This window comes from Lutra lutra, chromosome 4 (assembly GCF_902655055.1).
Source record: "Lutra lutra chromosome 4, mLutLut1.2, whole genome shotgun sequence".
NCBI classification, from domain to species: domain Eukaryota; kingdom Metazoa; phylum Chordata; class Mammalia; order Carnivora; family Mustelidae; genus Lutra; species Lutra lutra.
Window position 1 is genome coordinate 171955394 of NC_062281.1, and position 18556 is coordinate 171973949.

General features: G+C 45.7%; 1 protein-coding gene across 1 annotated transcript in view; it reads left to right on the top strand.

Moving 5' to 3' along the window:
* CSMD2 (CUB and Sushi multiple domains 2) overlaps nt 1-18556 on the top strand; it is a 619562-nt gene that overhangs the window by 106708 nt on the left and 494298 nt on the right. Inside the window, exon 3 of the mRNA XM_047727770.1 lies at nt 5834-5946. Coding sequence (XP_047583726.1) covers nt 5834-5946 — 113 coding nt within the window. The remainder of the gene's footprint in view (nt 1-5833; nt 5947-18556) is intronic.

Here is an 18556-nt window from a genome sequence, read left to right on the forward strand (position 1 = left end):
CGCAGCATGGTTACTGCTCCTGTGAGGTCATCAGCTTGTCTCAGATTTATTTGGGGACCCAGAGTGGGTGAGGGAAGATCGGGCACGGGGAGTGGGGGAGGGGAGTAATGATTCAAGTATCCAGACGGGAGATCCAGGCTTTCACACCCCCTCCCGCATTAGCACTTTTGAGGAATCCTCCATGTTAGAATTTATCTACCAAGGCTGGGAAAGAAAGAGCAGGATGGTAAATATCTGATTAGAGAAAGTGCCTTATAAGCTGCAATTCCATATATTGCAAGCGATAAAACTGTAATTGTTTGTTGACAGTGTACATTAGCTATGCGCGGCTTGTGTCAATATAGTACCAAGAAACTAGGGTCTAGGAATCTTTAACGGCAGCTTAGAAATATCATGGGAGCAGCCTTGGTGAAGTGTGAGAGGCCCACATGAAGCTGTATATTGTTGAAGGAAGAGTCTCCCCAAACCGTCTGGGAAGGACACCCAAGGACATAGAGCCAAGTTGCACCTGCTGTGACTTGGGCCCGTTTGGAGGTTGGAGACACCTAGGGACGGTTGGGATGGGGCCTGGAGAGCAGTTGCAGATAGAGGTCTGACCCTAGTGGGGACATTTTAATGCCTGCCGTTGGGGGCAGCAATCTGTCATCGGCAGACATGCGTGTCTGGGTATGGGAGAAGGGTATCTGGTGCATGGGCATGTCAGAAGGGAGCCAAGGGACATGTGAGTGGTGGCTTTGGGGCTGGAGTATGGTTTCGGTAAGCAGTCCTTTTCCAGCAGGGACCCAACCATGCTGCAGGTGTGTGTGTTTGGGGGATGGGTGCTGGAATGTACAGGAAGCAGCTGGAGAGAGGGGCCTGAGAAAGACCAAGTAGGAGCTCAAGGCTCAATCTAGGTAGACCAAGTTTAGGTCAAAACTAATGGAGGACTCAGGTACTGTCCAGTAGAAACACAGTGTGAGCCACAAGTATAATTTTTAAAAATTTTAAATTTAGAAGACATTATAGATTCATAGAAGGTTGAAAGATAGTACAGAGGTTCCATGTGCCTTTCCCAGTTTCCCCCTGTGGGTACATGGAATGTAACAGTTGTAAAATATCAAAACCAGGAGACTGACGTTGGCATGGGAATATGTTTATGACTTTGTCACTCTGTCACATGTGTGCATTTATGTCACCACCACTGCTATCAGGATACAGACCTGGTCCATTGCCACAAAGAGCTTCCTCCTTTACATTTACCCTTCTTTATAGCTATCCCACTTCCCTTCCTCTCCCTATTCCTTACCTTTGGCCACCACAAATCTGTTTTCCATCTCTCTTTTTAAAAGATTTTATTTATTTATTTGAGAGAGAGTAAAATAATAAATTATTGATTTAAATTGCTCTTTGAGAGAGAGAGAGAGAGATTACCCCTACAGTGGGGTAGGGTAGAGGGAGAAGCAGGCTCCCCTCCGAGCAGGGAGCCCAATGCAGGGCTTGATCTCAGGACCCTGGGATCATGAACGGAGCTGAAGGCAGACTCTTAACTGACTGAACCCCCTAGATGCCCTGTTTTTAATCTTTTTAATATCATTCCAGGAACCTGGTATAATGGAATCATCTGGTGTGTCATTTTTTTTTCTTTTTTTCTTTTTCTTTTTTTTTTTAGAGGTGGGGGGTGCATGCATACACACAGGAGCAGTGGTGGGGAGAGGGGTGGGGGGGTAGAGAGAGAATCTTAAGCAGGCTCCATGCTTAGGGTGGAGCCTGGTGTGGGGCTCGATCTCGCAACCCTGAGATCATAACCTGAGCCGAAATCAGGACTGAGCCACCCAGGAGCCTCGGATGTGTCATCTTCTGAGATGAGCTTTTCTTTCTTTCTTTTTTTTTTTTTTTAAACTCAGCATAATGCCCTTAGATCCATTCAAATTGTTGTATGTACAAATAGCCCATTCCTTTTTATCTCTGAGCAGTAGTCCATGGTGTGGAGGTGCCATGGTATGTGGAACGGGTTTCGTCATTCGCTTGCAGGACATTTGGGTCCTTTCCAGTCGTTGATTATTACCAAAAAAAAAAAAAAGCTATGAACAACTGTGTACAGGTTTTTGTGATGACACAAGTTTTCATTTCTCCGGGATGAATGCCCAGGAGTGTGATTGTACATTGTATATGTCCACTTCTTCCTTCCTTCCTTCCTTCTTTCTTTCTTTCTTTCTTTCTTTCTTTCTTTCTTTCTTTCTTTCTTTCTTTCTTTCTTTCTTTCTCTTTCTCTCTTTCTCTCTTTCTTTCTTTCTTTCTCTTAATGAAATGGCCTCTTTCCGGAGTGTCTGTTCCATTTTACATCCTACCAGCAATGTCTGGGAAATCCACTTGCTCCGTTTCATTGTCAGCATTCAGTGTTGTCCCGATTTTTATCTTCTCTTTTCTAATGGTATGTAGTAGTAAGTAGCCTACCTTCCCACATGTACTCATTTTGCATTTCCCTAGTGGCCAGTGATATGGAGCATTTCTAATATGCTTGCTTGCCATTCTTGTATCTTCTTTAGTAAGATGTCTCTTTGTCTTTTGCTGATTTTCCAGCTGCCTTATTGGATCCTTGACTTATTGTCAATCCTCAGGGAAAAGCAGTCTTTTACCATTAAGTGTGAGGTTAGCTGTAGGATTTTTTAGATGTTCTTTATCAAGTTCAGGAAATTTCCTTCTATCCCTAGTTTTCTGACAGTCTTTTTTTCCCCCTCATCATGAATGAGTGCTGAATTTTGTCAGATGCTTTTTCTACATCAGTTTATATAGTTGTGTGATTTTTCTACTTTTGGCCTGGTAATGTGGTAAATTACAGAGACCGATTTTCAAACATTGAACTAGCCTTTTGTCTTTGGAACAAACCCCACTTGTTTGTGGTATATAATAATTTTATTATATTGCTGAATTCTCTTTGCTAATAATTTTTAAGGATTTTTGTGATTATATTCATGTGGGATATGGGTCTTTAGTTCTCTTGATTTGGACTGTCTTTGGTTTTGGTATTAGGGTAATACTGATCTCATAAATGAGTTGGGAAGTATTCTTTCTTTTCTCTGTTTTTTTGGAAGAGATTATGTAGCATTTGTATTAATTCTCTTTTATATGCTTGGTAGAATTCTCTAGTGAAACCATCTGGGCTGGTATGTATTTTTTGGGGGATTTTTAAAATTACTAGTTCAATTTCCTTAATAGTGGTAAGGCTTTTCAAATGATCTCCTTCATACTAGGGAGCTTACATTAGGTTGCACTTTTCAAGGAACAGGTCCATTTCATCTAATTTGTCAAGTGCATGTATATAATCTGTAGTATTTCCTTATCATCTTTTTGATATCTGCAGGATCTGCTTTCTGTAAATTTTGCCAAGTCTGGATAGTTGCCAATGTGAGAGGTGAAAAATGAGTCTTGTGGATTTAGTTTCCAACTTTTTTTTTATATTAAGTAGCTGGATCATTTTTCTATTTTTGTTTGTGTCCTTTGCCCTTTTCCTTTTTACTTGCTTATCCTTCTCGTAATTTGTAAGTGTTCTTTATAGATTATGAATGCTCACCCTCTTCTTGTCATATATATTATAATCTTCCCAGTTTGTATTTTTCCTCCTTTTTTTTTTTTTGCAGTTCCTTTTGCTTTGCTACATGCTTTTAATTTTCACATAATTAAATCAATCAATACTTTCCTTTAATGCCTCTGGGATTTCATGCTGTCTCCACCAGTAATCAATCGCAAGAAATAGAATTCAAATCAAATTAGCTTGAGAAAAAAAAAGAAAGGAAGGAAGCAAGCAAACAGAGGATTGTTGGCTCATGTAACAGGGCACTGCAGAGTTGAATGTCTCTGCATGGCTGGCTTGAGGATCTCAACAATGTATCATCAGGGTTCTGTCTCTCTTCTCTCACTTTCAGCTTTGTCTGTATCATGGAGAATATAATTTTGTAAAGCAGCTAGCCTCTGGATACTGATAAAAAGGCTGCTGGCAGTCCCAAGCTTACATCCTAGTGATTTAGAATCCAAAACTAAAAGGTTCTCAGAATCTGTATATCATATCCCATGGAAGGACACAGAATGACCCTGCTTGTGTTAAGTGCCCTCCTCCTCCTCCATGCCTTGAACTGGTCCTTAAAGATGAGGGACATGCCACAGTTGGTCATTTGCCCATTTCTGTAACAGGTGGGCTGGCGGGGTACTCTGTGCAGTGACAGCTCCTTAGAAGAATGATGGTGGAATGTAGGAGCCAAAGGAGTCCTTTAAACATGTCACTCTTAGAAAGATCTTCCCCACATAAGATGATTAAAAAAAAAAAAAGTTTTTTCCTAATATGTATGGACTCAATATTTTACATCTAAATTTCTGACCCATATGACAAAATGAGGGAGACAGAGACAGAAGGTCAGGGGCAGATAGAGGAAAGATTATGGGGTGATGTAGGCATCTCTTGCTAGAGGCTTTTGTATCAGAAGAGAACATGAACTTGAAACTTCACCTGTTTCACAGCTCTATCACTTTCCTTCTCTGTTCCTTGAGTTTATTTTGAGTTAACACGAATCCTGTAAGATTAGAATGGTGGGGAGGGCAAGGACTTCATCTAGCACAGGGCTTTTCATGGTGGGCTTTGACACCTATCTAATTCAATGTGTCTGAACCCAGAGTTCATGACTCCAGGGGACATCTGGACATCCCCTGGAGTCAAATGAAATGCATTATTTTGACAATGGAAGGAATAGAGCAGGATCCAGGAGCACCACGGGTGTCCCATACTACTTGAAAATGAGAGTAAAGGTGAATCTTGAACTCCCTCCCAGAGCCTTGATGGGGGTGCAGGGATGTAGGGTGAGACTCAGGGAGGAGATAAAGGACAGAAGCAGACAGGGGACTGGCCCCTCACCACCTCCTCTGTGCATACTCAGGTCACCTGTGGGGGACCCAGCTGTGGACACCTGCTCTCCTAAAATATGTTCCCAAGAGTTAAGTGAAAGCTTCTTTATTTTATCTTTTTAACATTAGAAGAATCTTTTCCAAATGATTCTCTTGTGCTGCAAACAAATTATCTCAGGTTCAACAGTTCTCTCTATTTCACCTTTGTTTCTTTTCCTTCACTGAACTCACAGAAAAAAATTAAGTGTTTTAATTTTAAAAGCATGTACAGTACGATCCCATTTGTATGAAATTATTTCATTGATGATGATCCCATCTATTGATCCCTCCATCACTTTGTATGTCAACTGTTAAGCACGGTTATTTCTAGATTGCATTGGTCTGTCTTTCTTTCTTTCTTTCTTTCTTTCTTTCTTTCTTTCTTTTTCCTTTTTGCTTTCATCTTTTAAAAATAATAAGCACTTATCATTTCTATAAAAGCAGTAGACTTATTCCTTTTAAAGAATAAATTCTGTGATGAGAAGCAGCTACCTTCTGATACTTATGCTTAGGTCTGTTTTCCTCATCCAAGTGAATGTTGTCTGTTGGCAATGACTAGTTTTTAAGTTTGTGGTGAAGTCGACTCAGAGACACAGAAGACCTCATCTAGTAAGGGAAGAGATGGGAGAAGACACCCAAAGAGGAGAAAGAAGAAGAGACATAGATGAGGCAAGCCTCTGGGTCGGGGGATGGCCTGTGGCTTTCTGTGGTCTGTGACAGGAGACTTCCGTTTGCCACCACCTCTGTTCCCTCACCTCTTTGTCCTTGGACACCTTGCCCATGTCCAGTGTTAGTCTGCTTTCATATCCCTCCCTGGGCTGAAGTCAGCATTGTGCATCCAGCAGGTGCTCAATAAATGCTTAATGGATGCTCATTTCCCAAGGGGGTCATTCTCCCTAAATGGCACCTCTTTGTCTTTCAGGCTCACAGGCTTTCAGCTGCCAGCCACCATCGTCAGCGCTGCCACCACCCTCTCTCTGCGTCTCATCAGTGACTACGCGGTCAGCGCACAGGGCTTCCATGCCAGCTATGAAGGTAGGTACCTCTGGGCTGGGCCACTAGGGCCTGGCATGTGAGGTTGGGATGGCCCTGGGTAGGGCCGCGCTGTTCTCAGCTGCAGAGAAGGGGTGCTTCAAATTCAGAGCTCCCCCTGTCCTAACAAAGCTGCCTACTAACCTGTAACTTGGTTACCTAAATTGTCCGTGCCATGTTCCCAGGAAACTGAAAATTAAAATGAGAGCTTGGCTGCAGTCATTTATCCTGAGGGCCTGGTCCCATCCTACTTCTCTCTCCCCTAAATGCGTTTGGTTGTGTTTTTATTTATTTATTTTTTTTATTCTGTTTTCTATCGGGCTTAATGGTGTAAGGTATCTCTGCTTGGTTTTGGAAATAAGAGAGGTAGAAAGCCTAAGTAAAAAGAAATAAAATAAGGAGCTGAAAAAACACTTCTGCTCAATCTGTGACCGCAAAATGTGAGTGTTAGGTCATTCAGAGAAGAACTGTCCGTTGTTCCTTAATAGCACGGATTAGGCTTTCTTGGTTTGAGTTATGCAAATAATTTCCACTTCCCTCGGCTTGTTTAAATACGGTGTTGGCATTCAAATTAACACTAATATCTTCAGATTATACACTATTATTATTATTAACTTTATTATATTAGTTCAGAAGGTGCTACTTCTAGATCTCTGTCATTTCCCTGGGAAATTTACATCTCATTAATAGGTAATTATGCTGCTCTTGGCTAAGACTTGCACTGCTATTTTGTGTTGAGATCATTAGTAGGCATATTTTAAGACCATTAATGATAATTAATAACAGTAATGACATAATACCCTAGTAAAGCATGCCAGTTATTTGAAAGCTTTCTTACCTCCAAGAACTTAAAGAATAAGTGATGCTTTTTGGAAGGGAGCTATAGCAACATAGAAAGAGATACCACCTTTTTCCCAGCTAGGAGTGCACCACAGAAAGAGAGCAAGTCCTACTCCTTTGGCAAAATCCATCCCTGGTAGTCAGGGTGTGGGGGATAGAGTTTGATGCTTTAACCTGAGTGTTTGAGGACTCCTGAGGAAAGGCTCCATTATTTTTAAACTAAAGGTTTCTGAGAAGGCTCCAGAGAAAATTCTGCATGCCTTTAACTGATAATTTCTGACATAATTCTAGCCTTTAACTGAGGGCTCCTGATAAAGACCTAATGATCTCTACAGGTCTCTTGAGGTAGCTCAGTTTCTTTAGAAAAAAATGATCACATTCTCCCAATATCAAGTCTGTGATCTTGGTCATTCTGGCTATATCTTCACCCCAAACCTTTGTCCCTGAACCCAAAATAATTTTCTCCAAATTTGAGTTACAAATGGCCTCTTCAGAAATCCCTTACAGCATCTCTGGTCATGAGTTCCTTTTACAGCATGTTGGCCTTAGGGAGATGGGGCGTGTTTGGGGCTGGTGGTGGGGATAACTCAGGGACACCACAGTTGGTGTCTGGGGAGATGCTGGGAGGGGCTAGCATGGGGGGCCCTGGCTGGACCCTTATGACGTCCTCACTCCACCATCCTTATAGATATTTGTCGGAAGCCTGGACTTTCATGAGTGTCCTGTTGATTCCTGCCCATGTCGCCCCCTCTAGGAAGCAAGGCCAAGCACTTTCTTACCAGGCAGAGCAGATCTGAGGTTATATTCACTGATACCTTTTAGATCAGAGGTTGTATGTAGCTTGGGGCTCGTGACAAGGCTTATAGTTAGACATCAAAGTCCTATAAACCCCTTGAAATTAGGGGCAAAATGCTGATACTTAAAAAAAAATTTTTTTTTTAAGAGAGAACAAGTGAACAGTGCTAGCAGGGTGGGTGGGCGGGCAGAGGAAGAGGGAGAGGGAGAGAGAGAGAATCTTAAGCAGACTCCATGCCCAGTGGAGAGCCTGACACGGGACTTGATCTCACGACCCTGAGACCATGACCTGAGCTGAAATCAAGAGTAAGATGCTTAACTGGCTGAGCCCATTCTGAATGTATATGGATATATGTGTGTTTTCTTTTCTTTTCTTTTTTTTTTTTTTTTTTTTAAGAAAAGAGTAGAACAGAGATCAACAAACTATGGCCCCATGGCTAAATCCAGTTCATGCTTGTTTTTGCAAATAAAGTTTTATTAGAATGCAGCTAAGCCCACTTGTTGCTGTGCTGTCTATGACTGCTGGCATGGGCTACGACTTAAGAGTCAAGCTACTGCCACAGAGACTGCATGGCCTGAAAGATCTACGATCTTTACTCTCTGGTCCTTTACAGAAGAAGTTCGTTGACCCTTTGTCTAGAGCTGTGCTATCCTGTGTGGTTGCCATTGGCCACATGGAAATATTTATAGTTACATTACTCAAAATTAAATAACATTTAAAATGCAGTTTCTTGGTCACATGAGCTTCCTCTCTAGTGGTCAGGAGCCACATGTGACCATGATACTGGACATCACAGGTGGAAAGCTTCTCCATCACTGCAGGGGACGCTACTGGACGAGCTGAGCCAGAGCTTCCATCAGCTTCACAAAGGGTCAGCAATTCAAAAGAGGTCATGGAATAGTGCAGTCAAGTATAGGCTGATGAGTCCCTCTTTCCACCTGCCTGGCAGAGGAGGCAGCCCAGATGCGAGTTTGCACAGCATTCTGTTGCAGGACCAGTGGGCCCGAGGAAGGGCCTGCCCTACCCTGGCCATGTAATGGTGTCTTTGGTGGTAAGAGGACAAAGCCTTGCGGGCAAGGTCCAGGCAAACCCTGGACCCATGTGAACAGGTTGCTGTGGTTGAGTGAGTCCCCATGCAGTCACCTGGGTGGGTTTCTGCCAGCTCTGGTCTCTGCAGCTGCTGTCTTTGCACAGCCTGGCAGAGTGGCTCAGAGATGGGTGTCCTAACAAGGGAGCCAAGCACAGAGAAGCCAAGGCTGGGGCACTCAACAGACCCCATTGACCTGGCCTGGGCCTGGCCTGTGGGGCAATGTATACATCTAGAAAAGTATGAATTGTACTGACTTCTGGAACACCCCAAGTAGAGGGGCGAAGGGTGGGTGGCAGGGAAGGTGGGAGGAACGAGTATGGGCCACACTGCTGGGAATAAAGCACAGGCTAGCTGTATATACCTGATGGCCAGGGCCTGTCTGTCACTAGGTATCACCGGGCTTATGAAAAAGACACCAGATAATCCCATATTTGCAGACTTACTGATAAACACTAGCTTCTTAGCCTGTAACTGACTATCTGACCTTGGGCAGAATTTTTGGAACTACCTGGGCCTCCCTGGAGGGCAGGGAGGGGATCCTGTAGGTAGAACGACTCTGAATATTTGGCTTTCTGGGAAAGAGGTCAGCTCCATTGCAGAGTACATCTTAGACAACTGTGCTGGACAAGTCATAGTCAGACAGGGTCCAGAAGAGGAACCCCCCTCCCCGTGCCACCAGCCTGGGCTGCCCCCGGCTGCCACGGCCCCCTTGCATTCTCTAGTTCATCTGGGTCCTGTTCTTAGTAGCTCGCCTTGGCCGACGTCCCTGAGAGTCTGCTATCAAAGCAAGTTTGTCTCCTCCAATGCATCAGGAGAGTGGAAGGTACAGATAAGGGGCTGAGCTGCTGCGGGGACTTTGGAGAAAGGTGAAGTCAGGTGAAGAGTGTCAGCCCACGGCAGCTGGTGCTTCAAGCAAAAGATCAAAAAAGGCCAGTTGTCTAACTTTGAGATGGCAGGAGATGCTTGATTTGTAATCCGCGGGGACAAGAGCGTGGGCTGCGGCCTCTGATCAGAGGGAAGGGGATCAACTTGTATTAAGCGCTGACTGTATGCCAGGCACTTTACATACATCATCTCACTTAATCCCTACGGCAGCCCCGTGGACAGACGTTGCTATCTCCATCTTACAGATGTACGAGCTGCATGCGCCTTGAGAGTTTTGTGTTCAAGCTTAAGGCTACTTGATGACCAAGAGTTTTTCTGTGGCTTCTCCAACACTAAAGCTTGCGCTCCCTGCAGAATTCCTGGAGGAGGGCAGAGATGGGTACCTCCATTTCATGGGCAGGTCAGCTGGAGCTAAGTCAGAGGTATGGGAGGACCCAGGAAGTCTGCCTCAGCTTCTGCTCCCCTTCCAGCGGGTGTGGGTCATGCTGGGGAGACAACAAGAGATGTGTCCAGAACTTCCTCGCTAGGGTTGACAGATAAACTACTGGGTGCCCAGTTAATTTGAATTTTTAATTATTCAAATTAAAATTTAGAATAAAGTATAAGTCTATCCCAAATATTCCATGGGATAGACTTATACTAAAAACTTGTCCATGGTCCATCTGAAGTCCTACTTTAACCCAGTGTCCTGTAGATTCATTTGCTGGCTCTGGTGACTCCATTCCCAGCACCGAGTCCCCAGGAGTCCTCAACCCATTCACTCCCCCATCCCCTCCTGACTTCCAGATCTTGCTCCTGCCCTGGTCTGCCCAGCTAGGGCTGCCCATCCACTGCAGAGGGTCCAGCCTCACCTCTGCTATTCTGGGGAGTATACGTTTAGCCAGCGGTCCACACGAGCACATGGGTACCTGCACGGGAATGGAGATCCACGTGCCTTTGGAGTTATGCTCTATGTTCAGTTCTGTACTCTGGTAATGAGGACGGCGTTTTTCTATGTTAATAAGAGTAGCCCTGCTTTGTTTGTCCTTCTGAATGAATATCAGTGAGGGAGCCATTGTGGTTTGCTTGTATCACAATTATTTAACCGGTAGTCTTCTGTGAACACTTAGGTGAAGAACATTCTTGTACATACAACTTAAACCCTCATCTAATTATCTTCTTAGAATAAATTCTTGGAAGTGCCATTGTGGGGTCCGAGAGTGGGTAGATTTTACATTTTAATGCATAATTCCACTGTGTTCTTGGAAAGGTTATGCTGATGCCCACCTCCACCAACAGCACATGAGAGCCTAACCCTCTGCCCCCTACTTTATCTACATTGCATATTGGTGAGTTTTAAATCTGTTTCGTTGATTAAAATGGATAAAAAATGACATCTCATTGGTTGTTATAATTTCCATCTCTTTGATGACAGGGGAGGTTGAGCACCTGTCTTCACTTACTGGCCTTTTGTAGATCATTTTGTAAATTCTCTGCCCCGCCTCTGCCCATTTTTCTTTTGAGGTGTTAGTATTTTTTTTTAATCTCTTTTCTCATAAGTGGTTTTTGTATATTAAAGATATTAAAGTTATTGGTTTCCTTTTGATGTGTGGGAGTTTTAATCTTTATGCCACTGATTTTAAATTTAAAAAATTTACTTTTATGATCTACCTTTGGTGTCATGTTTGGAAAGGCCTTTTTCATGTCACAATCAGATAAATATTCATTTAAATGTTCATCTTTTTCTTTTGGAATTTTATTTTTACATTTCACTTTTAAATCCCATTGGAATTCGGTTGTGTTTGTCTTGGTTTCAGGGACTATTTCTGTCTCTGGCTCTCCAGTGCTCTGGTCTGCCCTATCCATCTTTGAGTGTGTGCGAGTCCCTTACTTCTCAGTTTGTTCCCAGTGTGACTCTCCCTTTGGGTCTTATTTCTCCAAGCCTATCCGCCAGGCTTCTTGCCTTCTCCACGCACAATCTGAAAGGCTATGAGATTGTCTCTGTGTATTCCAGACCCATCGGCATGTAAACAGGAGTTATTATAAGCATATCAGAAATGTCAATTAGATGAGAATCTCTGCGGGTTTTAAATGCCCAATCCTGGTTTCATCTTTGCACTTTCAGACCATTAATCCAGAGTTGTCCATCAGACACTTTCATGATGGGGACCCATCCCTGAGTGCTGGGTCTCAATCAATCAGATCTATTTTCATCATCCAGATCTGAAAATAGGTATTTCTGCTTAGCTGACTCTGACTGTTATCTTGGGATCGCACTATCAAAATACTGGAGGCTTCCTTAAAAATCAGGCCTGTTCTGTTTCACATAGTATCTCCACAGAATCTAGAAGGATGAAGAATGCTTATTCTTGCAAATTCCCTGGTAACTGTTTTTTTTTTATTTGTTTTGTTTTTTAATATTTTATTTATTTATTTGACAGACAGAGTTCACAAATAGAGAGGCAGGTAGAGAGAGAGAGAATGGAGGAAGCAGGCTCCCTGCTGAACAGAGAGCCTGTGCAGGACTCGATCTCAGGACCCTGAGACTATGACCTGAGCCGAAGGCAGAGGCTTAACCCACTGAGCCACCCAGGTGCCCTTCCCTGGTAACTGTTAAGGGGAGAGGTGGCATCGTACAATGGTCAAGACTCTAGGTCCTGAGTTCATACAAATCTGGAATCAAAGCCCATCTCCGCCGTTCACTTGCTGTGCGACCTTAGGCAAGGAATTCTGCTTCTCTGAGCTCTGACCTCCCCATGTGAAATCAGCTAAGAATATGCTTCCACAGTTGGGAAGACTAAAGAAGAGAACACACAAGTCACACGATGTGCCCAGGGCAGGGCTCTGGCTAGCATCCCCGCTCCATAAATATCAGCGGATCCAGGAAGTCCTGCTCACACTAGCCTTACTTGCCTGGGATTATTTCCAGAGATGGGAGAAAAGCTCATGCCATTGCCAGAGGTCACAGTCCCAGCTCCACCTCAGTCCCCTGGTCCTGAGTTTGCCCCAGATGCTCAGCCCAGTATTCATGGTGTATCCGGTCTACAAACAGACCGTGGTCTCTGTGGGGAAGGAGCAGAGTGTTGTCCATGACCATGAGCCCCAGCACTGCCTGAGGGCGCATCCGCTGGACAGGGATGAGGCTCCAGGCCTTGCCGCCTCGTGGACCAGTACTGCCCGTCATGACCAGGAGCTTAGCCTTTTGGTGGCTTCTGCTCTTTGCATCAGAGGTATTGGCTTTAGAGCTCAAAGTGCTAGCAGCACGTCCAGCAGGCCCTAGGAGTTGGAGGTTGGAGCCACGGATTTGAAAGCCATAACTGTCTTTGCATTCCAGTTCACTCACACCTGTGTGTGCACACACACTCACATATATGCATGTACACTCACACATGCGTGCACACACATGCACATACACGCATACATACATGCTCACATCACTTTTCCATATTTCCCTTTACCTAATTCAGATGCCCCGAAGCCCACCCACAAACCACTAGTCCCCTGAAGAGCAGAGCCCAGAGGGGCTGACGTCGTGCATGAAGTTGAGGGTAGAGACTCTTTCTTTCACTCTTTCCTTCACTTGATTTCTCAAGTGCCTACTGTGTTCAGTTACTGATTTTCAGCCAAGCCCCACCTTCACAGCCCCACGGCTCACCCCCTTTGCCCCATCCACCGGGCAGGGGAGGAAAAAGACATGCCCACTATGGTGTCCCTTCTGAAAAATGCCAGGGTGACCTTCTGCTACAGTGGAAGGTCAGCAGCATCGTTACTGGGGGTCAGGCAGACACACAAGTAGGGGACAAAAGGACAAAGATGGCGCTCCCCGTGGCGTTGGACCAGGAGAGGTGGGTTTGAAGCAAGCTCTGGGACAGAGTGTGCTTTCATGGCTTTTGGAGGTTGGAGCAGGGTGGGAGGTGACCATGACACTCTGCACACAGGGAACCTGGGGTTCAGAAATGGACCCCCTCCTGATTTTATTCCTTCCTGTTATTAGGCCCGCTGATTCCCATCTCAGTCTCTACCTCTCAGACAATTTCCTCATTCTGAAAGGGCTCCCCGATTCTGGGACATTATGCAGACATTTTAAAATTGAGCTAATGGAAGCTCTCTGACTATATATATATATATATATATATATATATATATATACATACACATACACTGAATATGTAATTTGCACTATTCAGGCCACTCTGGTCCAGAACGGCAGGCCTGGCAAGGCCTCCTCTAGGGTGGGAGGCGATGAGTGTCCATTTCCTCTGCCCAGGAGGGATGGTGTGCGCTTCCTGAGTGAACCTGCCCCATTTCCGATGGCTCTGCCTTGGGAGTTGGAGAACATTCCTTTTAATCAGTACTGTGGAGTAGCAAATTAATACATAGAGATGTGACATTTGAGGCAAATTGGGCAGCACTTCTCAATAAGTGGGGAATCAGGATGGATTTCATAGCACATCCTCAATAATCCCATAAACAGTTCATCACGCACAGTGATATTTCCCCCCTTTGGAGAAGAGTATTAACATAATTGGACGATGATATCATACCAGAGTCTAGCGCCCTGGCTCACCTCATGTCGGCGTGCTAGAAGACAGGGAGGGGAAGGGGAAGGCCCTTCTCAGGTGGCCGCATTACCCACCCGTAAGCTGTACACCCACTTTACCTCCCTGCCCGCATTCATTCCTCATTCGTTCAACAAATATTTACTGCACCCTTGCTCTACACCAGATCTCGAGGTAGGCTTCAAGGAATAGGAGTGAATAAGAAGCAGCCCCCATCTTCGAGGAGCTCTGAGACCTCAGACTCATGGAAGGAGTAAGAACAGAGAGGTGGGTTCAAACTCTGGCTAGCTGTGAGAATTTAGGCTTAAGTCTCCCAAGCTCCCTGAGCTGATTTTTTTGCAAAAGAGCAAGTGTAATGCCCACCTCAAGGGATTGTAATGGGGACTGAAAGAGTTAATGTGTGCAAAATGCCTAACACAGAGTCTCTATTCAATAAATACCAGCTCTCTACCACATGGAAAGAATTGCTCTCCTGCCTGGTTGGGTCTCTGGAGACCGATTTGAGCATTGCCTTGTCCCCACTGTGTGACCTTAGGCAAGGCACCGAACCTCTCAGCTCCCTCCTGTGGAAATGCAATCACCCACTCTTCCTTTCAAGAGGAGTGTGAGCATTAGTAAAAAGGTCTGGAAAGTACCTAGCATGACATCTGGTGCACAGTTGGTATTCAGCAAAAGGAAGCTATTATAATATGGCCTGGTGTGTTTCGTGGGAGTGAAAAAAATTTTTTCCCAACAAAGCCTTTGGTCAAGACTTGTGGGTCTCTAAGAGCAAGGAATGACACCTATTTTTTGTTTGTTTGTTTGTTTGTTTCTCTCACCACAATACCTAGTCCCAGGCTTGGCACACAGCAGGGACGCCACAGTAGTAGCTAGCCCTTGCCTCTGCTAACCTGGATCCCTGCTAATCCGTATAGGGCTTTTGTGCGAATTAGCACAAGTGGTCACCTTGAGGGGACACAGCCCTGTGAGCATATGGCTTAGTGGGTGGAGGGTAGGCTGGGTTTTAGTTCTCATCACCCTCTTGTCTGGGCACCTTTTTGCAGTACTCAACCTGAACAACTGCACATGGGGGCCTGGCTCCAGAGCCTTCCTTTTAGGAGTCCACAGTCAAAGAGTGACTTTTTGTCCAACCAAAGATTTAGAGAATCATTAGATGCTTGGGTACAAGGATCTCAGGGAGGTTTCACTTAAACCCTCTGTTTCCAGGATGGAGAACAAACACCTTACCAGGCCATGAAAGCCCGGGACATCAGCCCCCTCTACCCTCTTCCTCTTCTGGCTGCACTGGACTTTGTCCAGTCTCTGTCTCGCCCTCATTTCTCAGACTCCTCTACCCACTTCCACCACCCACTGCTCTGCTCTTCCTCTTGCTTTCCTTCCAGTCTCTGCTTAACCCAAACCCACAGGCTGCCCGTGATGCAATGCTGCCTCTTAGCTCCAGGTCTCTCTCCTCCCATCCCATGCATCGCTCATACGTTCCCCATTCCTACTTTGCCTTCCCCACACCCATGTGTACTTTGGGACGGCTGGGACATGTGGGAGAGCACCGAGATCAGGAGCTCAGGTCTGGAGGGAGACTGGGTTCCCAGCTTAGCCGGCTAGCAGCTGGTGTGGGGATTTGACCTCCCCTGTTAGAGGAGGAAGGTGATAAGCCCTCTTCTGTGCCATTCTCACTGGGAACAAATGAGACCACCCATTTGGGGATTCCTAACATGCTCAAGAAGCAGACATGGGGACTGTCGTGATCCCTGTTGATAGCTGTGCTTAGCCCAGGATCTGACACATGGTGGACCCTCAGTAAACAATGATTTAATAAGGGGAAGTTGATAAGTGGTCACTGTGCCCAGTGAAAAAGACTCTGGAAAGGAGAGAGATTTGCTCGAGGTTCCTGGAACTGTATTCCATTGAATGTGAGATGCCGTCTGTTACGATATAGCTTGATCAGATGTACCACAGAGGAAGAAAAACATGTTGCCAATTAAAGTCTGACATGATACTGATTATAAGACACATTACAGTTTCAAAGATACTAAGATCTGGAAAAATGTGTGCCCTCAAACTGATGAAATACGGTAATTCCTCAATTGCTTTTGACCACTCCCCAGCCTCCTTTGCTGTCTGCTTGTCCTTTTAACCTCTTCCCCGACCCAGGACTCTCAGATGGTCTGAGCTCTTCCTTTTCAGCATTCAGATGGTGGCTCTCTCGGTCATGTGATCACCTCTCAATTTATTCTCTTGGCTCTGAGTCTCATTACTTCTCAATTTTCTGCATTGAACTCTATTTAACACCTATTAGCACAGGTCTTCAGTTGATAAACGCCCTTTTCGCGGGAGGCAGCACAAGGCCCCCGTCTTGACCCTCCCTCCCCTATCTGTGCCCAACGCAGGCGAGCCCATTAAACCCAAACATGGCTCATTTGGGGCCTCTGCCAGCCCACAGCCAGCCCTTCCCATAGTGACCCCAAAGGCATGGAGAACAGCACTGGGTGGGGGCGTGATTGTGGTTTTTCCCATTGACATGGGAGGTGGGAGGGCCAGCCTTTAAGCACTGTCCTGACAGAGACTAGAGCTAGACATGCACATCCATCTCCCTCCGGCAGGCCTGGGTCAGGTGAGAGCATGAGAGCTTCCTCTGCTGACCCCCGCTCTGGACGCTGAGAGGTCACTTGCCTTTCTCTGCCTCTTTGCGGGGGGACTTTTCTCCCAACCCCTGAACTGAGCATCACTGGGGAGATAACCCCTGCAAATGGAAGTATCAGATTGAATATTCCAATCTCATTTCTTCCCATTATTGGACCATTTGGGGGTAATCAGCCACTGTTTTCGATTATGATTTCCAGCTCTTCCTTTTAATAATGTGGATAATCGAGAGTTTGAATCCACTGATGGTTCATTTTAACAGCAGGAGGGAAGAACACCATGTTAGGTGGGAGATTTGGATTTGGAAGTTTGGGGGTGGGTGGACTACAACTCTCCCCTCCCCCTTTCCATCCCGATGCACGATGGTTCCTTCACAGTCCCACGTCCTCACACGAGCCACAGCAGCCATGCCAGGGGCTCTGAGAGCAAGAAAACCCAGAATCTAATGATGCTTGAGAACCTTTGATGTGCCCAGCAATGCGGTGGGAGCTTTGCAGACACTAGACATCACCACCTCAAGGGCAAGGTCTTCCTTAGAATCCCCATTTCATGGAGAAGGATGTCCAGGCCCAGAGAGGTTAGATGGCTTGTCTGAGGTTATAATGCGCCTCAGGGTCCTGCGCCCTTCTCCACTCTGTGCTGTCTCCCAAAGTATGTCCCGATTGGTTCTCCAAACCCATCTCTTCACTTCTCCTGACCCCACAGAATGGAGTGATAGTAGAGAATCAGAGTCAGCACAGGATGCTGGGATGTTTCCCAGAGCCTGCAGTCCCCAGGGTTGACCCTCCCGAGGACACCGTTGCTGCCAGAGACCCTGTCTTGTGCATGACGGCTTTGCTTCCCTGCTTTTCAACCTTTACTTCCAGCTCTTCAATTCCTGCTCTTTCCTTAAGACTTTTATCCAGCCATATTCCTGGGGCTTTTGCCATAATGCATTCCAGGAATTCAGAAATTATTTAGGAATAATGCAGATTGCATTTGATAATGAATGACATGACCAGGATGGGTCTTGTGAAGTAGAAGGAGGCAGAGAAATGGCAAGCCAAGCACATCTCAGCCTCAGGGCATCCGTACATTCTGTTCCCTTGGCCTGCACTGCTCTAACCTGGAGGCCCCAGCTTCTTCCCTTGTCTCTGCTTCAGGTCTCTGCTCAAATTCCCCCTCATCAGAGAGGCCTTCTCTGACCATACTGTATAACACAGCACTCTGACCCCCATTTCTCCATCTTACCCCTTCACATATGATAACAATTATTTATTTGCTTTTTGTCTGTCTCCCCTAGTAGAATGTGAGTTTTGGGGGGCCAGGGACTTTGTCCTTTTTTTGCACTATTATTGTTGTTCTCTGCTGAGTCCTCAGCTCCAAGAACAACAGGTCCTGATGCATTAGGCACTCAGTAAATATTTGGTGGAAGGAAGGAAGGAATCAAAGGTCAGAAGAAAGAAAGAGCATATGTATTTGAGCACCTGCAAGAAATCTTGCAGGGCAGAAGTGTAGACTGTGAGAAGCAGGAGTAGCAGGAACTGAGTTCAATGAGGGTCAAAGGCCAGCTTGTGCAGGGCCTGGGAGGCTATGGGAAGGAATCTAGGCTTTATTTGCAGAGAGAGGCCATCATCAAAGAGTGCTGGGCAGGGAAGTTACACAGTGGGGATGGTGAGGAGGGCAGGGGGCAGATTGGAGGCAAGGGGGCCATTGCAGTTGGGGACCATTGCCTAGAACAGAATGTGCCTGGACCTTCATCAGTGCTGGGGAGGGTGCCAGGACAAGAGGGCACGTGTCCCAGGGCTCATGCCACACTTCCCACATTCCCTGGGGATGGGTATC